Source organism: Nelumbo nucifera, chromosome 3 (assembly GCF_055504915.1).
Source record: "Nelumbo nucifera cultivar China Antique chromosome 3, China Antique-T2T, whole genome shotgun sequence".
NCBI classification, from domain to species: Eukaryota; Viridiplantae; Streptophyta; class Magnoliopsida; order Proteales; family Nelumbonaceae; genus Nelumbo; species Nelumbo nucifera.
Window position 1 is genome coordinate 7,127,485 of NC_142651.1, and position 22,113 is coordinate 7,149,597.

At 42.1% G+C, this 22,113-nt stretch overlaps 1 protein-coding gene across 1 annotated transcript; it reads left to right on the plus strand.

The window, feature by feature from the left end:
* Positions 1–7,996: 7,996 nt before the first annotated feature.
* On the plus strand, positions 7,997–9,725 carry LOC104593061 (high-affinity nitrate transporter-activating protein 2.1-like). The gene is made up of 2 exons (XM_010252729.3): positions 7,997–8,236; positions 8,923–9,725. The coding sequence occupies exons 1-2, from the start codon at positions 8,107–8,109 to the stop codon at positions 9,408–9,410; spliced, it is 618 nt and encodes a 205-aa protein (XP_010251031.1). The 5' UTR covers positions 7,997–8,106; the 3' UTR covers positions 9,411–9,725.
* The last annotated feature ends 12,388 nt before the right edge of the window (positions 9,726–22,113 follow it).

Below are 22,113 nucleotides of genomic sequence, written 5' to 3' on the forward strand. Positions count from 1 at the left end.
GGGAGGGACTCGTAGTCCATTCCTGAATTTCACGCATGCCGAAGTGGCAACTGGGATCTTCTTGTGGCCCTTAGGCTTAGGGAGGAACCCGTAGTCCGCTCCTGGATTTCACCCAGGCCGAAGTGGCAACTGGGGTCTTCTTGTGGCCCTTAGGCTTAGGGAGGGACCCGTAGTCCGCTCCTGGATTTCACCCAGGTCAAAGTGGCAACCGGGGCCTTCTTGTGGCCCTTAGGCTTAGGGAGGGACCCATAGTCCGCTCCTGGTTTTGGTTGTTCCTTGGAGACATGTAAGGAATTAAATGTCAGAGGACCCGGGGTACCAACCCGGCGAGGTCGCTCCGATGGCTAAGTTAGTACTCTCATAGTAGACCACGAGCTTAGAAATCATGATCTGAGAGTTAGAGCTTGCTTACTTGTTTTTGAGGCTGGTGCCTCTTCAATTCGTAATCAGAGGTAGTATCACCTTAGGTTGCTGACATTCCATGCCCGGGGCACTTGCTTTTCTTCTAGGGTTTCGATCTCGTACGTTCCTTCCCCTAATATCCGCTTTACTCGGTAGGGACCTTCCCAGTTTGGTTCGAGCTTACCTACACCGGGCTCGGGTACCATAACTTTCTGGAGGACCAGGTCTCCAACGCGGAAGTGTCACTTCTTGACTCGGGCGTTATAATATCGGGCTACTTTTTGCTGGTAGGCTGCGGTCCGGATGTAAGCGAGATCCCGTACTTCTTCTACTAGGTCGAGGTTGGTGCGGAGCTCGTCATCGTTTTCTTCTTTGTCATCGGCTTCCAGACGTAGTGTAGGTACCTCGATTTCGGCTGGGATTACTGCTTCCATGCCATAGGTGAGGTTGAAGGGGGTTTCTCCTGTGGTGGTCTTGACGGTAGTTCGGTAAGCCCATAGTACGCTGGGCAACTCTTCTATCCATAGCCCCTTAGCTCGGGATAAGCGAGCTTTCAGTCCGCGGAGTATGGCTCTGCTCGTGACTTATGTCTGCCCGTTCGCCAGGGGGTGTGCTATCGAAGTGAAGTTCTGTTGTATCCTCATTTCAGCACACCAGTTCCGGAACTTGATATCTTCGAACTGCTTACCGTTGTCAGAAATGAGTACTCGAGGCAGTCCGAAGTGGCATACTATGTTTTTCCAAAAGAAGTTCTACACGATTCGAGCTGTGATCATTGCTAGGGGTTCCGCTTCTACCCACTTTGTAAAGTAATCCACTGTTACTACTAAGAATTTCCTATGTCCTGTTGCTGGCGGGAATGGTCCAAGGAGGTCGATCCCCCATTGTGTGAAGGGTCATGGGCTGGTGAGGTACTTCAGATCAGCAGCAGGTTGGTGATGGATGTTAGCGTATCTCTGACATTGGTCGCATTTCTTGACGAGCTCGAGTGCGTCCGCCTTCATTGTGGGCCAGTAGTATCCTTGTCGTAGCGCTTTCTGGGCGAGAGCCCTGCCCCCTAGGTGTCCGCCGCATAGGCCTTCATGGATGTCGTGGAGGAAGAGCTCAGCCTCTGAAGGTCGCAAACAGCGCAAGTAGGGGAGAGTGTAGGATCTTCGGTACAATCGTCCGTCTATCATGACATACTTGGCTGTCTGTCGTTCTATCCTTCTGGCCGCGTTGCGGTCTGTAGGTCGGGTTCCATGAAGTAGGTAGCTCGCGAGTGGGTCGATCCAGCTTGGCTCGGCTTGTGCAACAAGAGCGACCTCTTCTGCCCCCCTGAGAATGCTGGGTCGAGGCAGGTTCTCTATGTGCACGGTCCTCATGGTGTTATTGCTCGTGTTGGCTAACCGGGACAGTGCATCGGCCTCAGCGTTCTCAGACCTTGGAATCTACCTGATAAAATAAGACTGGAATCTTTGTAGAACTTCCCTGACTTTGGTCAAATAAGCGGTCATGGCGGGGTCGTAGGCTTCGTAATCTCCAGTGACCTGATTGACCACGAGTTGGGAGTCACTACAGATGACGACGTGCTTTGCTCGCACTTCTTTCGCTAATGTGAGTCCAGCTAGTAATGCTTCGTACTCAGCTTCGATGTTGGACGCCACGAACTCAAACCGAAGTGCATACTATAGTTTCACCCCGCTTGGTCCGTGTAGTACGGCGCCGGCTCCGCTTCCTTGTTGGTTGGATGAGTCGTCCACATGAAGGATCCAGGGTTCTTCGTCCCAAGTTAGCTTTGTTTTAATTGGGATCGGTGCCGTACTGGTTAAAGCCTTTTCTGTGTGTCCGATCTCTATCAGCTCGGGGACTGCGGTGCTGAAGGTACACTCTACTACGAAGTCGGCCAGGGCTTGGGCCTTAATTGCCGTCCGAGGCTCGTATTGGAGGTCATATTCGCTGAGTTCGATGGCCCACTTCGTTAGTCTGCCAGATACCTCGGGCTTGAGTAAGACTTACCTTAGAGGCTTGTTTGTGAGGACTATGATAATGTGGGTTTGGAAATACGGGCACAGCTTCCGAGCTGCCATGACCAGTGCATACGCCAGCTTCTCGATCTCTGGGTACCTGGTTTCTGCATCCTGCAAAACTTTACTCACATAGTAGATAGGTTGTTAGACCCGATCTACTTCTTTTATTTGTACCGAGCTGACTACCTCGTCACTCGCAGAGAGGTACAACTTTAAAACATCGCCTTCCTTGGGTCGGGTTAGAACCGGGACACTAACTAAGTATTCCTTTAGCTCGTCGAAGGCGAGCTGACACTCTTCAGTCCACTCGAAGTCTTTACTTTTCTTGATTGCCTTAAAGAAGGGCAGGCAGCGATCTGCCGATTTGAACATGAAGCGGCTTAAGGCTGCCATGCGGCCATTCAACCTTTGGACCTCTTTCAACTTGCGAGGTGGCTTCATTTCTAGGATAGCCTTGATCTTTTCAGGGTTTGCTTCGATTCCACGCTGGTTAACTATGTAACCCAGGAACTTACCCGAGGTGACACCGAAGACGCACTTACTAGGGTTTAATTTCATACTATACTTGCGTAGAATTTCAAAAACACATTGCAAGTCACTTATTAAACAGTCTGAGAATTGGGTTTTGACGACCATGCCATCTACATAACATTCGACCTTATCGCCGATCAACAGCTCAAGAAGTTTGTTGACAAGTCTTTGAAAGGTTGCCCCAGCATTTTTTAGAACAAAGGGCATTATAACAGTACAGGCCTAGCTCGGTTATAAATGCCATTTTTTCCTCGTCGGCGGGGTCCATCTTGATCTGGTTATAGCCCAAGTATGCGTCCAGAAAACTCAGCAACTCGTGCCCTGTGGTCGCATCCACTAGATAATCGATCTTGGGGAGAGGGAAACAATCCTTCGGGCAAGCTCGATTCAGGTCGGTGTAATCGATGCACATGCGCCATTTACCGTTGGCCTTTTTTACCAGAACGGGGTTGGCCACCGAGCTCAGGTAGTGGACCTCCCTGATGAAATCGACCGCGAGGAGTTTCCCTACCTCCCCATCGACTATCTTCCAGTGCTCCAGGGCTACGTTGCATTTTTTCTGTCTAACTGCCCTGACTAAAGGATCAGTGTTCAACTTGTGAGTTATAACCTTAGCGTCTATGCCGAGCATTTATGCTACGGACCAGGCAAACACATCTAAATTTTCAAGTAAAAAACTTACCAGCCGAGAGCGAAGAGGTTCTTTGACCGTGGCTCCGATCTGGAGAGTTCTGGCCGGATCTTCCGCTGAGGTTGGGATGTGGATCGTCCCTTCGGTTGGCGTAGCTCGCTCGTCAAAGTACTCCACAGGTTGCTCTAACTCGAGGTCATTCGCCAGTTTGCCTTTCCTTTTGAAAGCAGCGACGTAACACTTCCGGGACTCGAGCTGATCGCCCTGAGCTACCCCTACTCCGATGTCCGTGGGGAACTTCATGGCCAGGTAGTAAGTAGATACCATCGCGCGAAGCGCGTGAGTGACGGGCGCCCTACAATGGCGTTGTACGGGGAGGGCGTTGCGACTACTAGGAAGGTATGCTCAAACCTCACGATGTTGGGCCACGTACCGATCTCCACGGGTAAGGAAACTCGTCCGAGGGGTATGACCTCTTCTCCACTGAAGCCCACTAGAGGAGTACTGGTGGGCTAGAGGTCACTTTCCCGGAGCTGTAGCTTGTCGAAGGGGCTTTTGAACAAGATATCGGTCAAACTCCCTAAATCTACCAGGATGTGCCTGACTTCGAAGTTGTTGATCTTCATTCTTATGACCAGCGCGTCGTCGTGGGGGTACTAAATCCTGCGCGTCATCCTCGGTAAAGAATATAGGGTCCTCGGTTCGCGGCTGCTTTGGAGGGTTCTGCCCTTCATGTTCTAGCTCGCGGGCTGAAGTCTTTCCTGCTACTGTGGAACAACCCGCAACAACCGACCCGCCGGTTATCGTATTGATTACCCCGCGAACCGGTCTCTCTTCATGCAGTTGTCGCTGTTCATTCGGTCTGTTGCTGGACTCAGGAGCATCTTTCTTTTGTTCCCCTCGTTGATCTGTCTGGCCTTTATTATTTCTTTGTACAAAGTTTCTCAGGTACCCGCGACGAATGAGCTCTTCAATCTCGTCGCAGAGGTTTTTACAGTTTTCGGTGCTATGATCGTGGTCTCTGTGAAAATGACAATATACATTTTTATTTCTATGGGTCGGGTCGCTTCGTAACCTGGGTGGCCACTTCACAAAGGAAGCGTCCTTTATGGCCATGAGAATTTCCCCACGCTTCGCGTTGAGGGGTGTGAAGCTCGTTCTTTCAATCGGGGGAGCTCGGGGGTGGAAATTTGGCTTGTTCCCCCTAACAGGGGACCTGCTTTTCTTTCTCTTTCCACCACCGTTGCTCGAGCTTTGGTCCTCCCTCTTTCTTTTCTCTGCTGGGGCTTCAGTCCGTTGGTTCATCTCTTCCTCAGTTCCAATGAATTGATTAGCGAGCTTAAGGAACTCTGTAATGTCCTTGGGTTTGTTCGCCACCACTTGCCATTTAAATTCTCTGTGAGTAATCCCTTTTTTGGCTTCCGCAAGTCTCATGGCCGGGTCTAAGTCCGGGATTAGCTGGCAAGTGTCGTTGAAGCGTTTGATGTAGCTTCTGATTGACTCCCCTTCCCTCTGAACTATATTGAGAAGGCTCTCTTGTGACCTCGGGCACTTCTTACTGGTGATAAAGTACGAGGTGAACAACTGAGCGAGCTGCGCCCAGCTTTTAACTGTCCCAGGCGCAATGTTTCTATACCAAGTGCGGGCTACTCCTTTGAAGGTTGTGGAGAAGGCGACGCACAAGCAGGCCTCGTCGGCCTCGGCGAGATGCATCTAGGACTGAAAGGAATCTACATGGTCATTAGGGTCAAAGGACCCATCATAGTTGTCCAGGGGGGACCCTGAAGTTCGTTGGCATCAGGGAGGCCAGGAGCTCGGGGGATAGCGGAGAGGGTACGGAAAGGAGGGGAGCAATGTTGGTGACTCCCGAGCTTGCCTCCGCTTTACCTTTGGGCTACTCAGGTTGGATGAGCGCTTTGGTATGTCTTCTTCGCCGCTGCTCGGTTGGTTCCGCAGCGGTGCTGCTGACCTCCGCACCGTCGGATGGTGCTTTGGTCAGGAGTGACTCGGATTACCGGCTACTACGGACTAAGAAGCCCTGCCTGGAGTCCTCAGCTAGGACTTCGAACCGGTTTCGTTGGCATCGGGGAGGCCAGGAGCTCGGGGGATAGCGAAGAGGGTACGGAAAGGAGGGGAGCAGTGTTGGTGACTCCCGAGCTTGCCTCCGCTTTACCTTTGGGCTACTCAGGTCGGATGGGCGCTTTGGTATGCCTTCTTCGCCGCTGCTCGGTTGGTTCCACAGCGGTGCTGCTGACCTCCGCACCGTCGGATGGTGCTTTGGTCGGGAGTGACTAGGACTACCGGCTACTACAGATTAAGAAGCCTTGCCTGGAGTCCTCAGCTAGGACTTTGAACCGGTTTCCAGCAAGAATGCCTTTGGGTCGTGAAGGCCGAGGTGGACTGATTCTGGTGGGCCGAGTATCTCTCGACCTGCTTACTTGAAGAGAGGTGGGAGGGACTTGTCTTTCTCTTCTGCCGCGAGATGAGGCCTGGGAGGTCTCCACCCGGTCAGGACAGCCGCTTTGGCGGCGAGGCTTGCTAGGGGTGATCGAACACTGAGGTGGGGTAGGTTGCTGGTTCTGCTGCAGCGGTGGGAACTGCTGCTGGTACATGTGATGCAGAACTTGTTGTTGGTACTGCTGGACCTACTGCATTTGGTCTTGAATAGGCCGTACACAGTATACCAGGTCATTTAGTTGGTTTTGTCCTACTCCCAGGGGAACTACAGACGGTTCAACGGAGGTTGCGCCCACTACAAGGGGAAGTGGGGCATTCACAGGCCCAAATGGTTGAGGCATAGCAGGTGCTGGGATACCACCCGCGGGAAGCGGTATGGTGAACTGGCCTATATAGACAGTTGGGGGCTGAGGTTGCCCCCTGGAGGTGTTTACTTCCCTGTGCTGTCCGTTGTTGCTGGAAGAAGCCATAGGTCTGGTTTTTGAGTTCTTTTGGTTCTCGGAAAGAGGATAGAAAGGCTTTTTGTAAGAGTTTCCCACAGACGGCGCCAATTGATGTGGCGTAATCCGGGTAATCCCTGCTGGATATGACTTGGCTTCCAGTGACGATGAGAACGGGTTCTTGAAAGAGATGAGTCAGAGATCCCGGGGTGGCTCACCCAGCATGGATACTCCGATGGATAAGTTAGAACACTATGATAGTGGAGAGCTTGAAGGTGATAACAATGAGAGAGATCAGAGAGTGAAGATTACACGTACAACAATAATAAAATTGAACGTACCTTCGCCCCTGGTGGGAGTAGGGTCTTTATACACTGGCTCAGGTGGGTAGGTGGAACAGTCACTGAACCCCTGTTACGATGGGACTTGTCGTGTGTTAGGTGGTGGAAGCGCCGCCAAACGGTAATACTATCACTTCCCGTCAAAACGGGGAGTTGGTGAACTAATATTACCGTTATAAGTACGATCCTGCGGGGTTCAGGGATGGGGGTGTATTCCCCGAGGTTTCCATGCAGAGATATGTATGGTAGGCGAGCTACCTGTAGGATACCAGGCTGCTCGGTAGCGAGCTTCTCGAGCTCACGTTTTGGTCTGCTCTTGTCGTAAATGCCAAAGTGCCCTCTAGCCGAGGTGATCCCAGTGTAATCTTGTGCGGTGTGTTCGTCCCGAGGTGACTTCAGTTCGGGGTACTGGTGTACCCGAGCTTGCTTTGTACCGAGCTGACTTATGCTGAGTTGTCACTTGTGTCGAGTCACATCCACGTGCCGATCTGGTTACGTCGAGTTGTCGCTTACGCGGAATCAAGTCCACGTGTCTTCCTACCAAGAGATTGGGCCAAATCCTCCTTCATCAAAAACCTTCTGTGAGATTGTAGCAGACCGGACTGAGAGAGAGAGAGAGATAGAAAGAAAGTGGATTTCGAAAATGTGTGTTTTTGAAGTATGATTCATGCTACTTAAATAGTTTATGAAGAGGTATGAAGAAAATGTAGGTGCTGGTTCAGAGAAGGCACCTTGAACAGTCACAATGTTTGAAATTGTGACTGTTTAAAAAGTAGTTAACAGTTAATGACTGTTAACTTTGAATTGTGCCTCTTGATCACACCCGATCGAATCGTGACTGTTGATCTCATCAACGGTGATCAACGTTCAGCATCGCGCCAAAACCAAAGCTGCCCTTCGCGAAAAGTACAAGCAAAATGCGCCTTATTGCACTGCACACATGCACGCATTGCACGGTATCAAATCCCCATACTCTCCTTTATGATTTTTAAGGAGTATGAATCAGCTCCTATTAAAATACTGAAAACAAATCTTATAATTTTTCAATATGGGACAAGTTCAAAACTGAATTTTATAAGAAAAAGGTTAAATTTTCAATCAAGTGTATAGATACAATTTCTCATGTAATTGACCAATCAAATCCATTAGATTTAATATCTGTATATAAGCCAATACAAGCGCCCATTCCTTTGTCATCGACCACGCATCTCTTTTGTCGTCATCATCTTCATTATCCATCTCCCTGGTAATAAATTCTCCTCTTCTATGCTTGTGCTTTACTAGAGAAATTACCGATGGCCCCTCGTCTTCTAGCTGGCTCTCTTCTTACTTTCTGCCTATTAGCAGAGTCTTGTTATGGAACTGTTCTTTTCTCCACGCTTCAACCAACTCTCGTCGTCAGTGCTTCACCTAAAGAAGGAGAAGGTACTCGAGTAACTCGACGAAACTTGTCTTTTTGTAATTTTTTGAACCAATAAAAATGAAACTGTTTCTGTTTGTTCCCGTATGTTTATTAATTTTGCCTGTTTAGTTTATTAACTTCTCGTACCGATGGATCGTTATTTCCTTCACTTCTTTCTGGACCTGTGGCATGCGCCAGTCTAGTGGAGTTATGAAGCCGTATGCCATCTTAAATTCCTAATTAATTAATTGAGTTCAGGCTGCTATCCATCTTATGATTGGACTGTCCATAAACCACCAGATCAAAACACCAATTAGATCAGAAGTCCTCAAATCCCAGAATTTTTTATTCTTTTGCTCCTTAATTTTCTAGTCTCTCCGGCATGTTCCTTTTTTTCCCTACTAACGTTTGCCGTCGATGTTGTTCTTTATCACGGCGGCCCCAAATTAACCAACCTCCCCTGATGTCCCTTTCTAATCTCGCCCCAAATCATGCAATTATGTTGTTCATCGATTGGTTCCCGACAAATCTGGGAAGATCGATACTTATTCCTCGTTTCAGGCTTTTATCCCAGACCCAGAAAAAAAAAAAAAAAGGAGATCGGCTTCATCCTCATATATAACTCCAATAAATAATATATGATGGAAGTTCCCGAGATGGGTGCCTCTAATTTTGCCTCTATTCTGTCTGATTTATTTGCATTTGGCAGTGTTGAGAGCCGGAGACGACAAAATAACGGTGACGTGGGGAATGAATCAGAGCTTCCCCGTCGGGACCGACGAGGCGTACAAGCAGGTGAAGGTTAAGCTGTGTTACGCACCCATCAGCCAACAAGACCGTGCGTGGAGGAAAACCAACGATGACCTGAGCAAAGACAAGACCTGCCAATTCCAAATCATTGTCAGACCTTACAACTCATCGTCCCAGCAGAGCTTCGATTGGATGATCGAGAGAGACGTTCCCACGGCGACATACTTCGTGAGGGCTTACGCTTACAATTCGGACGGCCGGGAGGTGGCCTTTGGCCAATCCACGGACGGTCAGAAGAAGACCAACCTGTTTGACATCCAAGGGATCAGCGGACGCCACGCGTCCCTCGATGTCGCCGCTGGTTGTTTCTCTGCTTTCTCCGTGCTCTCCTTGTTTGGGTTTCTCTTCCTTGAAAAGAGGAAGGCCAAGACGTCCCAAAAGAGCTGAGCTCCACTGAGTGAGTGCCCAGCGATGACCATTGACGAGCATCTCCCAAATATTTGTTTGTATATATGTCTAATTGGTCATGGTTAAAGGTGGTTGTTTCTTTCCTTTCGCTGTTATTAGGGTTTCATTTATAAAGTGATACATGCATTTGGTCAGCTTTTTCCTGAATTTTCAAGGTTTGTGTTGTTAAGTATGAATTAATGAGATACAAGTATGAAACATTTTGGAAATCGAAAAGGAATTAAAATGTGCATGTTTAACTAATTGATTAATTCTATTCTTAATATTTATATATTATTTTTACTTTTCTAACAATTGTTTAAAACTTCTCTTATCTTTAATTTTTCGTCACATGTGACTGTCCTGTGATTGATATATTTTTCAAAAATTTTTAAAACATTCTTTTACCTCCGTCGAAATTCGAAGGGTTGTCTTCTGTGAATATCAGACAAATAAAGCTTTCAAATCACATCCAAATAGTTGAATCACTTCTTGGGTCGTATTTGGTTCGATGTAAGCAAGGCGTCGAAATGTGTTCCGTCGGACGGTGACAATTATCTAGAAAGAAGAGTGATGAGTTAGTTCATCTTCTTGTACAAAAAGAAGCAGAAAAAAGAGGTTTGAATCAACAAGTGAGAGTTCCAGCGAGAGAGTTCCGAACGGAGAATAAGACTAAGAACAATGCAAAAGCAGATGACGCAAAGAAGGTTGAGATTAGTGTTGAGGCTCGTATGTTTAAAGAGATGATTGAGTCACAAAAGCAACCTGCTTTGGTCGCTTCTTCGGTAGAGGTTTTAGTTACAAAAGACTAAGATTAGTGCACCATTTCTTAATAGAAGTTTTAGTCTACAAAATCCTTCTTAGGCCGCTTCTAAGAAGCAAAACGGACTATTTAGAATGAATTTGAGCGCTGCCACCAGGCAAAGAGAACTGGAGCCATGGCAATCTCTGTCCACTAATCACTTCTCTACATCTACTTTGTCAACTTCCAGCTAGCTGCGTTACGTGCTCTTCTAGATCTAGTAGTAGGCGAAACAATCTGACCTTGAGAAGGTATCAGTCTCCATTGCCGATTACTTCTTGCCTTCCTGAAGTGTCTTCGTCTCTGAAAGCAATCACTAAATTGTCTTACTTACATCATCTTTTCCGGGGAAGCTTTGACTGTTTGACAAAAAAAAATTGCTGTTTGAGAGCTTTTCCTTCGCATGACAGGTTACTTGATTCAGTCCTTTATTTATCTTTTTGCCTAATACTATATTCATACTTTGATAGCTTGTTACATGCAGAATCCACAATACAACCAAAGTTTTCCCCCCAGGCTTTCCCTTGTTTGTAAGAAACCCAGTTTCTGTATTTATGAGAAGCCTCTAAAAATGCTATTTTAACTGTGGTGGTGCAGTCCTTATTTATTCCCACCCATACTTTGTTTCTTTCACAAGAATCTCCTTCCCTTTTTCTCCTCCTCGATGCAGAACGGTTACATGATCATCTTCTTGAAAATTTTCAAGAATTGAGTTTTATTTAAAAAATTGAAGAATTGTGAAGGATAAATTCAACATTTTATTTTTTCCATTAATATTTAACAGCAATGTCAATTATAAAAAAAAAAAAAACTTAAGAATACTTTAAGATAATATGTAAATAGTAAAGATATATATAATCAGTCAATTAACTATAAATCATTGGGGTACTTTAAGAAATTAACCCAAAATTTTAATACCAAAATTAAAAATATTGGATTTTTTTTTAAACCAAGTGGCAAAACTTCATTGAACAAGGAAGTTGGAAGGCACAGTATCTGAATGGAACATTAGTTATGGATTTATATTTGCTTGTCTTCAATATGCACTTCATCAAATCAAGACAAGGGAGGGAAAGATTTCAATTTTACTTTGACTTTGCATTTAAAGGAGTCAACATTTGACCGGGGCAGCCAGTTTTGGCAAGGTTGATGAAAATGGCAGATGCGGGATGGAGCTATTTTGTCCTTTTACAGTGAAAAGTCATCTTTACAGCAGTGACTGGTTATGGCCATTGATAATTGTGATGTTGAAAATAGAGGGGTAGGATCGGTTTGTTCGACTGCTATTTTTACTCCTGATTCCTGAACAATAATCTGGCTGCTCTGTATTGATTTGGCTTCTAGCACTATGAATTCCGTCAAAGCCCTCTGGTGCGATTTTGTGCGAACTGTTCAGATTTATAATTTTCATGTCACCGCTGACGCTAAACTCAGTTTGAAAAAGAGTACAAATACATATTGGTAGAGTATAAATACATACAAAATACAAGACTACATATTTGTATTTGTATTTCTTACTGTATATATTTCTATTTATATTCTTTCCAAACTAAGGCTAAATAATTGGGAAAATGACCGTTCAACCCAGGGTCAGAATTTTTAGACCTAAAGTAGAGTTGGGGTGGGTGTCAACTCGGAATTGATGTCAATTCATGAGTGGGCATTGGTGTATAGAGTGGGGGTTTTTGACATTTTGGATGTTTATAGCTCTGTAGTGGAAATAAGAAATCTGCATTGGGCCTAGGGGTGTTAATGGACCGGTTTTGGGTTGGACTCCGTCCAAATCAAAATCTATTTGGAATGACTGGACAAACCAATAAGACATATTGAATTTGGACGAATTGGACAGACCAATATGAAATATTGGATTGTACTTGGTCCATCCATAATGAATTTATATTGGATTGAACCAATATCTGGTCCATTGATAGAAAATAAGAACATAGGTGTCAATGGACCAGGTTTGAGTTGAAACCAATCTAAATTAATGGGAACTTGAACAAATTGGACAGTCTCTGAACCAGTCCAAAATGGTCCAAAATATTCACTGGACTAGATTGGACCAGATCCATTTGTAATGGACTCACATTGGACTGGACCGGATTGGACTAAATCCAATCCAATTGGCATCCCTAATTGGGCCTGTTCGTACTTATCTATAAATTATTAACCCTTAAATCTATTAAAAATACTAATTCTATAGTTGTAATCAATCAGTCATTCTTATAAAAGTGGTAATTAATAAGGTGGGTTTCATCAAAATTCATGGAAGGATTTGATTTGTCAAATTCTTAAGTATTATGTCTTTTTTGCATTATAGATTTTTCTATATTTGGCATTTTGGTGACCTTGAAAATTGGTACAAATCATGCCATACCATACTATATATCAATACTTTGGACTTACCATATACGGTGAGGTACACTAAGGACCTATTTAGTTGTGGGATAGGGGTCTAGAATCAGACCATTTCGATTTCAACTGTTTGGTTGGGCGGAATAAAAATTTCACTCCCATTCTTGGTGGAATGGCATTCCCCATTTGAAATTCCATTTCAGCTTATTCCAACTTTCATTCTAATTCTTGTTTGAACCAAATAGACTATGAGAATAGATCATTTTAATTCTAATTTCGAAGGATTTTGATTCCAATTCCAACTATGAACCAAACGGATCCTAAGAACATAATTGGTGTATGGCACTTGTTTTGCAAATGCCAAAAAAAAATGTTGCTTTCAAAAAAGGGCACCTGTCTAAAAGTTTACAACCAATCAACTGACATCATAAAAATAATAACAAATTGGGTGAATTTTCATCAAAATTCATGATTGGTCAAAACCTGTCCTGTATCATGTCTTTTCTGGCATCATAGATTTTCCCAATCCTCATTTTGATGGTGAACAAGAGGACTACATCTATTATAGGAAAAAATAGAGTTTTCATTAATTTTTTTTGGCAAGGGTGAACCATTGAGCCAATCGCCAGGGATTCGTTTCTTAGGGTGAGGGAGTGGAAAATAATAAATAAAAGAAATGCTAAAATTATGTTACAAGTTCCATCAAGGTTTTTAAAACCAGACCAGATAGGGAACTATTATGGGGACCGATTCCTGGGTAGAATGGTCTAATTATCTGATTCGATCACCTAACTCACGAGTCACTGACCAAACCAATGTTTTTTGGCCAAAAAGTAGTTTTACGGTGAATGGAACTGGTTACCTGACCAAATCCCAATTTTTTTCTGGTTCAATTTTGAAAACCATGAGTTTCACAACGGTGGGATTTTGTTGGGTGGGGGCAATGGGGCACTTGGTAGCCAAATGGATCCATGGGTTCTCCATCTCACTACTCTTTACACATGGCAAGTTTTAACCACTTTGCTTTGAAATTCTCTAGATAAATTATTCGAAGAGGTTGAAGTAGACAACCCTTCAAATGACTAAGGGCTTATTTGGGAGGGCTTTAGCTTTGATTCAGTTGTTTCCACTAAACCACTTTGAAGAAGTTACTAAAACTAAATAATTACTTTAATGGTTGAATAAAAGTGTATTTGGACCCCATTTTTATCATACTTATATTTTAGCCCCATTCATGTTTATTAACTTTTTTTTTTTATATAAACCAAAAGAACAAAAAGGAGCTACACATAGAGGGGGGTAGCTCAACCCCAAATGTCAACACAAGAGAGACACTTTAAAGCGAAAGGCAAAGAAGAGACAAAAGCAAGGTTAGAGTGAGCACAATTAGCAAGCCAATCAGCAACTCAGTTCCCTTCCCGGAAGGTGTGACCGTACTCCACCGTGTCGTCCAATCTCTCGACTAGAGCCATGCAACCATCAATGATCCTTTTCAGCCTCCATGGAGGGTCAACCTGGTTCTTTAGACAGTCGATAACTAACTTTGAATCACCTTCAATGATGATGGATCTTCCGATGAAGTTGAGAGCAAGATTGTGGGATTCCTATACCATATGCTTTGTAGTCCAAAATATGGCCAAGGTGATTTTTGGCCACACAATCAATGGGTGCATTTGTTGTTTATGCATGAAACATCAAAGTTTATTTTGATGCCATCAACTTTTGATTTAGTTCATTTGATAGGAATGACCACTTTTTTTCTTTCCATCATTGGACCACTATCATAAATTGTAAAAGCTTCCATAAAAGAATATTTTGCTCTATCAATGATAATGGGGGGAGGAATTGCCTTACTATTGAAGGTTTTGTTGTTTTGATTCTTCCAAATTTTCCATAGAAGGACAGCAAATTTTTCCTTTACAAATGGGATGTTAGTATGATGAGCAATATCATCCAGAGAGTTCCACCACTCAAGAGTCGAGTTGCAATTCTCCGGAGGAGCTGGAATAGTATCCCTCGTGATGACCCAAATTTGTTTAGTGAAATGGCATTTTAAAAATATATGAATCGAATCCTCCTCTTCACCACAAAAATCACAGCAGCCGTCAATGTCAAAACCTCTATTCCTGAGAGCCATCTTGGCAGGAAGTTTATTATTGAACAAGATATACACAAAAACCTTGATTTTGGGAGCAATTTTCTAACTCCAAATTTTATTGATTTCCTTTGTAGCCCTATTAGGCCGATTTGACGGAGAAATCACCTTTTGGGTTAGGCCTCCAAATTAAACTATCCTCAAGATCACCTAATGGTATGAAAATATTCCTAATTTTTCCCCATGCACATAAAGGCACAAGGTTCTTAATTAGGTCCTCCTTCCAAGTTTTAGATTCATGATTGATGACCTCACTAACCTAGGTCACAATTATTATTTCCAATTTGTTGACCAAATTGATAAGGGGGGGCTCGTCACACCACTTGTCCAACCAAAATTTTGTTTCTTTACCATTGCCAATAGCCATTCCTAATCCTCTCTCGAGTAAATGACGGGACCCCAGGATGCCTTTTCAAGCCCAAGACTGATTATTTTTTGGCTTAATTTCCCAAAAGTCCTCTCTCCTAAGATATTTGTTACTTACAACTTGAACCCATAAATTGCCTTTTTCATTTAACACTTTCCAACCAAATTTTGCAAGGCAAGCTTCATTCATCCAATTAAGATTCTTCAAACCCACCCCACCCTAAAGTTTAGAGGAAAAACTTTAGATGTTGGGGGCCAATAGCCTATGTTGTTGAGAGAATTTCTGGAAATGCCACGTTACTATGAGAATGGGTAAAATAGTAATTACATCTTAGTCTATTTTGACTAAAAACAAAGCATGGGCGTGAATAGAACTATCTCAACGGCCTATGTTGTGGGGCCCCAATAGCCAAAATTAACTCAAGTTTAGAAGTGCAGACTTGGTCCCAAGTCTAGAAGCCTTTATGAGTGTGATTCTACCAACAAGGGAGAGACAATTTCTTTTCCATCCTACCAGTTTACTTTCCATCTTTTCTCCCAAAAATTTGAAAGCGTTCTTGTTAAAGATAAGAACACCCAAGTAATTATCATTTTTTGCTTGTAAGGAAATTTTGAGAATTTTTTCCATGATTTTTCCAAGTTTTGAGTGGATGCTTTTTGAAAAGAAAATGGTAAACTTGAAAAAAGTTTGGGGCTTGACCCGATGCTTTGGCAAATTTGGACAAGATGTTTTTGATTGTATAACAAGATTGGAAAAAATAATACAATCATTTGCAAATTGAAGAATAGGAATAGATGACCCTAATCTGGACAATCGACAACCAATAGGACTTCTGGGGCCTAAAGCCTCCTTTAATAGGTTAAGGGAGAGGGCCTCTATGCAGAGGACAAAGACATAAGGTGAAAGAGGGCCACCCTGCCCGATCCCTTTGGATCCTGGCTTTGCCCTTATTTTTTAGGAATTTCATGTGGTGGCTTTTGGATTTCTAGGGTGGGCCCCACATGAATAGCCTATAAGCAATGTTTACTTACAATTGAAAGCCAAAAACATAGCTTTCGGCTTAAGCTTATTTTAGTGACTTTTCCAAAACATCTTAACAAAGGTAATCCAACCAACACTTCAGCCCTCCCCAAATAGGTGCTGACTAACAATCAATTTTTTTGGGGAATTGGGATCTGTTCCTCACAAGCGCACTTCACACCGACCTCATTGGCACGTACCCCATGTATTGAGAACATCTTTCATGAATAATAACACATAAGTAGGGAGATGTTCCTGATACATGGTTGGATGTACTTGTGAAATTGGTGTGAGGTGCGTTTTATGAGGAGCACATCTGGTTTCTTATTTTTGGTATTTAATTGACAATCCACTTTTCTGATATTTAACTAACAACCTATTTGAGTTCTACACATTTCTCACCAAATATAGCCTATCCATGTGAAGCCCACGTTGAAAAGCTAGACATTCAACACTCCCAAATGAGTGACATCTCAAGTACAAAGAGAAAATCTCATGCTCTTATCTATTCTACCTATAAAAGAGGGAATGCCCCTTTTCTGGAATTTTCGTTGAACGCTTTTTATCCCTCTTGTCTAAGTATACAATGGGCATAAAGAGAGTATATATGTCATTTACTCTCACTTTAGAAATTGTTCACTTATAACTGTTCAAAAATTACCCACTTATAACTATTCATGAATTATAAATAGTTTTATCTTTGAGATATTATCACATACAAATACACATACATGTTTACTAGTATATTATTATGCATGAAAAAATATTCCCAATGTACATAGATAATATTTTGTGTGGAAGATCTAAAAATCCTACACACCCAATGATCTTCAATTCCTTTGATCGCAAATTCCTGGTTAAAATCCCTCCCTTGGGTCAATGATTAATTTCATTTCCACAAGTAAAATGCTAAAAACATAATTGGGAGCCGGTATTCAATGGGATTGTTTAGTAAAGAAAGTTGAATATAATAATCGGGAATATTCCATGATTTGTGCCTTATACTTTTTTTTGTGCCTTGTAGTAAGTTGGAATCAAATAATACCTTTCTATGCCTTTTCTTTTCGGGTGAACCACGATGAATGCTTAATCAATAAGCAACAAAACTGAATTAAATAAAAACTAAAAATAAAATTAATTCTAGATAGAGAGAAAGAGAAGAGATAGGCTAAATAGTCCTCTCACCACATGCTCGTAGCTACCTCTTTCTCTTCTCATTTCTCGGTTATTTATTTCTAAATTAAAATGTTAAAGCTATAAAAAATACAATAAAAATAGAAAACTCTCTTTAAGTTCATTAAAGTCAAATTAAAGTCACACATGTGCTCCAGCATATAAATAGATTCAAGTCAACAAGCCACATTTAGGGGTGAGTCAGAAATATCGAAAAATCAAATAAAAAAATTGATTAACTAAATCGGTTGGTTCGGTATTTTTAAAAAATTGAAGGAACCGATTAAGTTTTTGTTAACCAAAATAGAAAATCGACGATTAACCAAACCAATTGGTATATATATATATATTTATATATTTTATGTATATTAATGTTTATATATATATATATTATAAATTAATAAATATATATTTATAATACATAATATATTATTTATTATTTAAAATATAATATTTTATATATATTTATAGATTTTTATAATACATTGTTGATGGAGGATGATTTGACCCGACCTATGAAGTGATGACACGTGGACCTGACTCAGCATGGGCAACAGCTCAACATCATAGCCTGACCACGGCTAAGCAATGAGCCCATAAAGCAGTTCGCCATATCATAGTTCACTGTAGGAGGAGTTCGCTATAACACGAGCTCCGGGTTCCCCGAGCTACCCAGAAGGGGATACTCCAAGACTGCTTTAGCTCGCATACTAGGGAAACCAGCTCGCTCTAGCCCCCGAGCGGATAAGTCACCCCAGAGAACAACCTTAGTAAGGGTAACTCCGAAGTATTCCCTAGCTCGCTACAAAGTAGTTCGCGAGTGAGCAGTGGGGACGTTTCTCAGGAAGCTTATACCTGACAAACCGTACTGATCAGTCTACGCCACGTCTCTTAACTGATGGCACAGTCCCTATCCTTTCGACAGTTTGCACCCATGTCTCCCAGCAGGCGGAAGCGTGCCTGCCCCTTTTAGACGTGTCATTCATCTGAGCAAGAGGTACATTGCAACGATCACCTGCGCAACCCTGGCAGGTAACGGCTGCGGCAAGGGCCCAATGGCAGTTACACTCGATTTGACAGTAACTCCCCTATAAAAGCCCTTGAGGCAAAAGAGAAGCTCTCTCACATACTTTTGAATACTTCCGCACTCATACCCTCAACCTGAGTCTTTACTTGCTCGCGAGCTAATCTCTCGAGCACATTGATAAAGCGCGACCTACACTCTTAGCTTTTGCACCCTCTTTTTTCTCCTTCCCCAACGTTCTGACTTAAGCTTCAAAGTATTCCCACCAGGTAAATCCCCGAGAATCCTTCTTTCCATCTTCTCAGATGTCATCCGTTGCTAGCAAGGAGCCAGTCAGCAGCCAGTTAGGAGTGCCCGGATCGTGCCGCATTAATTGTAAATATAAAAAAAAAATTGAAAAATCGATGAATCAAACCGATCAGCCAATTAACTAATCGACTTTGATTCAATTTCGGTTACCAATTTTCCAAAAACCAATAACCCCAATTCATTTTGAAAAATAGACCTAACCGAACCATGAGCACCCTAGCCACATTGTCTAATAGTCACCTTTCATTGCCGGCTGTTCGTTGGAAAAGGTTTTGGAGATTTCAAGAGCTACTCAGCTACCTCATCTCGGAATAGAAAGCTTTATTTGAAGGTGTTTACATCATATTCTTCCACTAAAAGCATCTCTAGCCAAATAAAATATACCTTCAAATTAAGTTGACGAGTTTTGTGGTTTGTGCATTGAAACTGATGAAAACTTGAACCATTTGTTCCTTTCATTACTCAACCATTTGTTCACTCTAGTTCGGGTCATGCCTTGCTACCCGTGTCGAGAAAAACTAGTCTTGAACAAATTTAAATTCGGTCCTCACAAAACTGTCTTTACAGTTTACAGTCCCTTCAAATATACATTAATGAGAATATAAAAAGATATAAGTATAGAAATATTTAATACACCACTATAACAGATTTTAATAATAATTTTACAAGGACCAAATCCGAACCATGCATTTGATCTTAATCTATCATTGGTGATTGCTGCTGCTCAATCCATATTGATAATCTCATCGTGTTAAAAGTTAAAACAAAGAACCATCTCCTCCCACAGGTAACTCAGACCATTGAGAGCCCAAGAATTACTCATTATCAGGGGACTGAACCTTTAGAGTAGTGCTGCTCATTATGTAGCACAATTGTCTATTATATATTCCACGTACAGACAACGCATTCTTCTTAAGTTTGGATGCAATATTTATAAGACCTTTTTTTGGTTCATAGTTATTGATGCCCCAACTAGCACGTGCTTGACTCGAGCTTGGACCAATCCAAAACTCAGGCTTGATCAAATCGAACTTGTTCGAAAAAAAAAAAAAGTATACATACATACATACACACATTTTATTGGTTACAAATGGATGGAAATAGAATCCAATCAATTGGTTTAGGGGCTGTTTGGTTGGGTGTATAGGGGTTTGGAATTGAAATTGCTCATTCCAATTCTAATTGTTTTATTGGGTGGAGTCAAAGTGGCTGTTTGGCATCGTTGCCGTTTCCAAGAGCAATGGTGCTATATCGGAAAAAACGGTACTCCAGGAAACATGCATTTGTTTGGAGCCATTTTTTCATAAAAAATGGTGCTCTAAGCCATGTCTCAGAAATCGGGAAGCCATGGCTTGGAGCAACACCAATTTTGGCGTTTCTTAGAGCTGCAGCTCATTACTGCCAACATGGCAGTGATGTGGCACTGGATAATGGGTACCAATGCTGAAAACATCTATTGGAGCAATAGTACCAAACAGGAAAAATTGTTGTTGCTCCAGGAAATGTTCTACTTGGCAGCAACGATTCCATACAAAAATAAAGGCACAGTTTTCTGAGAAAACGGTGCTTCCAACCACACATCAGCAGCACCATTTTATGAGGAAACGATGCTGCATCTGCAGCATTGATGCCAAACATATGCAAAATCGATCTCATTTCATTCCTGCTACATTGACATTCACTCCCTCTCTAGCCTCTCTTGGGAATTAAATCCCATTTCAGCTTATTCTAATTCTGATTACGATTCCTATTAAACCAAACAAACTATAGGAATAGATCACTCTAACTCTAATTTCAAGGGATTTTGATTTTGATTCAACTATAAACCAACTGGACCCTTAATTATATTGAGATTGGAATGGAATCCTATCAATTGAATTTATATTGGACTCAACTAGAAACAAAATTGGATAGTAAATAGTATGAACATGAAATAAAAATGATTTTGATATAAAATAAAGGGTAAATTACAATGACAATGGGGTCAATGACAAAATACCACCTAAACCTTCATTTGCAACAAGACACCCGTGAACTTTCACTTTGCGACAAATGCCACCAGGTCATTGAGTATGTGTTTGATTCCGTGGGAGTTTATGGATAGGCCATTTATTTGTACATTTTCACTTTAAACATTTAATGTTTTATGTTGTTTGGTTGAACTTCACTTTAAATGTTTTTTACTCTCTATCTCAGATTAATACCCACTAAAGTGTGCCACATCAGCATTCAAGAAACACTGGGGCGTTGGGGAAACAAGAATTTGATGTTTTCCCAAATGCCCCATGCATAAAAATCAAAGTGTTTCAGTTTTCTACCATTTATTTGATAAATGGTGAAACCAAACACTTGTTTCATTTTTCTTCATGTGCAATAAATGGCAATGCATATGTGGTGCTGATGTGGTGATGTTTTTTTAATAAACGCCCAGAGAACCAAACATAGCCTAAGTTAGATGATAACGGAATGCATTAAATTACCGGAATACCCACCTAAACTTTCATTATTTCCTTTTTCTTGCCCTTTTCTCTTGAATCCTAATTGACAAAAAATACCTCAATTTTATCCAAAAGAACCCATCTAGAATAACAAGAATCATTCCATTGGCATAGAAAATATTTTTTTTAAACGAAACCATAAAAAACCATAAATTTATATTCATTAAAAAGATTCATTTGGATATTAAATCCAACCAGAAATATGTAAGTAAGAATCTATTAAAGCAACCAAGAAGGCTTTAATGTTATATTTAAAAAATTAATCAAATCATAAATAAGAAAGGATAATTTGGAAATTAAAAAAAAAATTAAACACTGAATGAATGAGACTCTTTGTGACAAAGTGAAAGTTTTGAGGGGATATTTATCACTGATCCATTTATACAAAAATAAATTGTATGAACCCAAAGTTGAAGCAGTGTGTGTATGAGTAAAACAAGTAAACAACCAATCAAACAAAAATGCCAGTTAGTTGGAGACATGACGCCGAACCACAAGCTGAGTTCACATCTCCGCCCCACAGCATATCCCGCCGTGTATTGAGAGCATCTCCCGATGATCATATCATCGATTTTGATACCATAATCGGAAGATGTGTCCAATACACGGCGACGTTGTGGGGAGGGGATGTGGTCTCGTCTCCTGGGGGGCTGACCTGACTCCTGATCCTGAGTGGCTGGTACGTTCCATCCATACTGTCCCGTCCTATTCCCTCTTCTTCTACTGTCTCTACCTTACCGTTTTGCAAAAAATAAAATGCTTTCCTGATTTACAAGTTACAATTACTCCACTCTTTGGTCTCTGGTCTGGTGTAGTGCTACAGCTACACACAGACACAAGTAGAGATCTGAGTCAGAGATCCTCCTTCCCAAATTCCAACTCGTGAACTTATACGTTGGATGACAGGTAATCAACCTCTAGACCGATTCATCAGCACCGTACAAAAAAAATTTAAACAACCAAAAAATTGAGAAACCAGTTATAATTTTTATTTTATTTA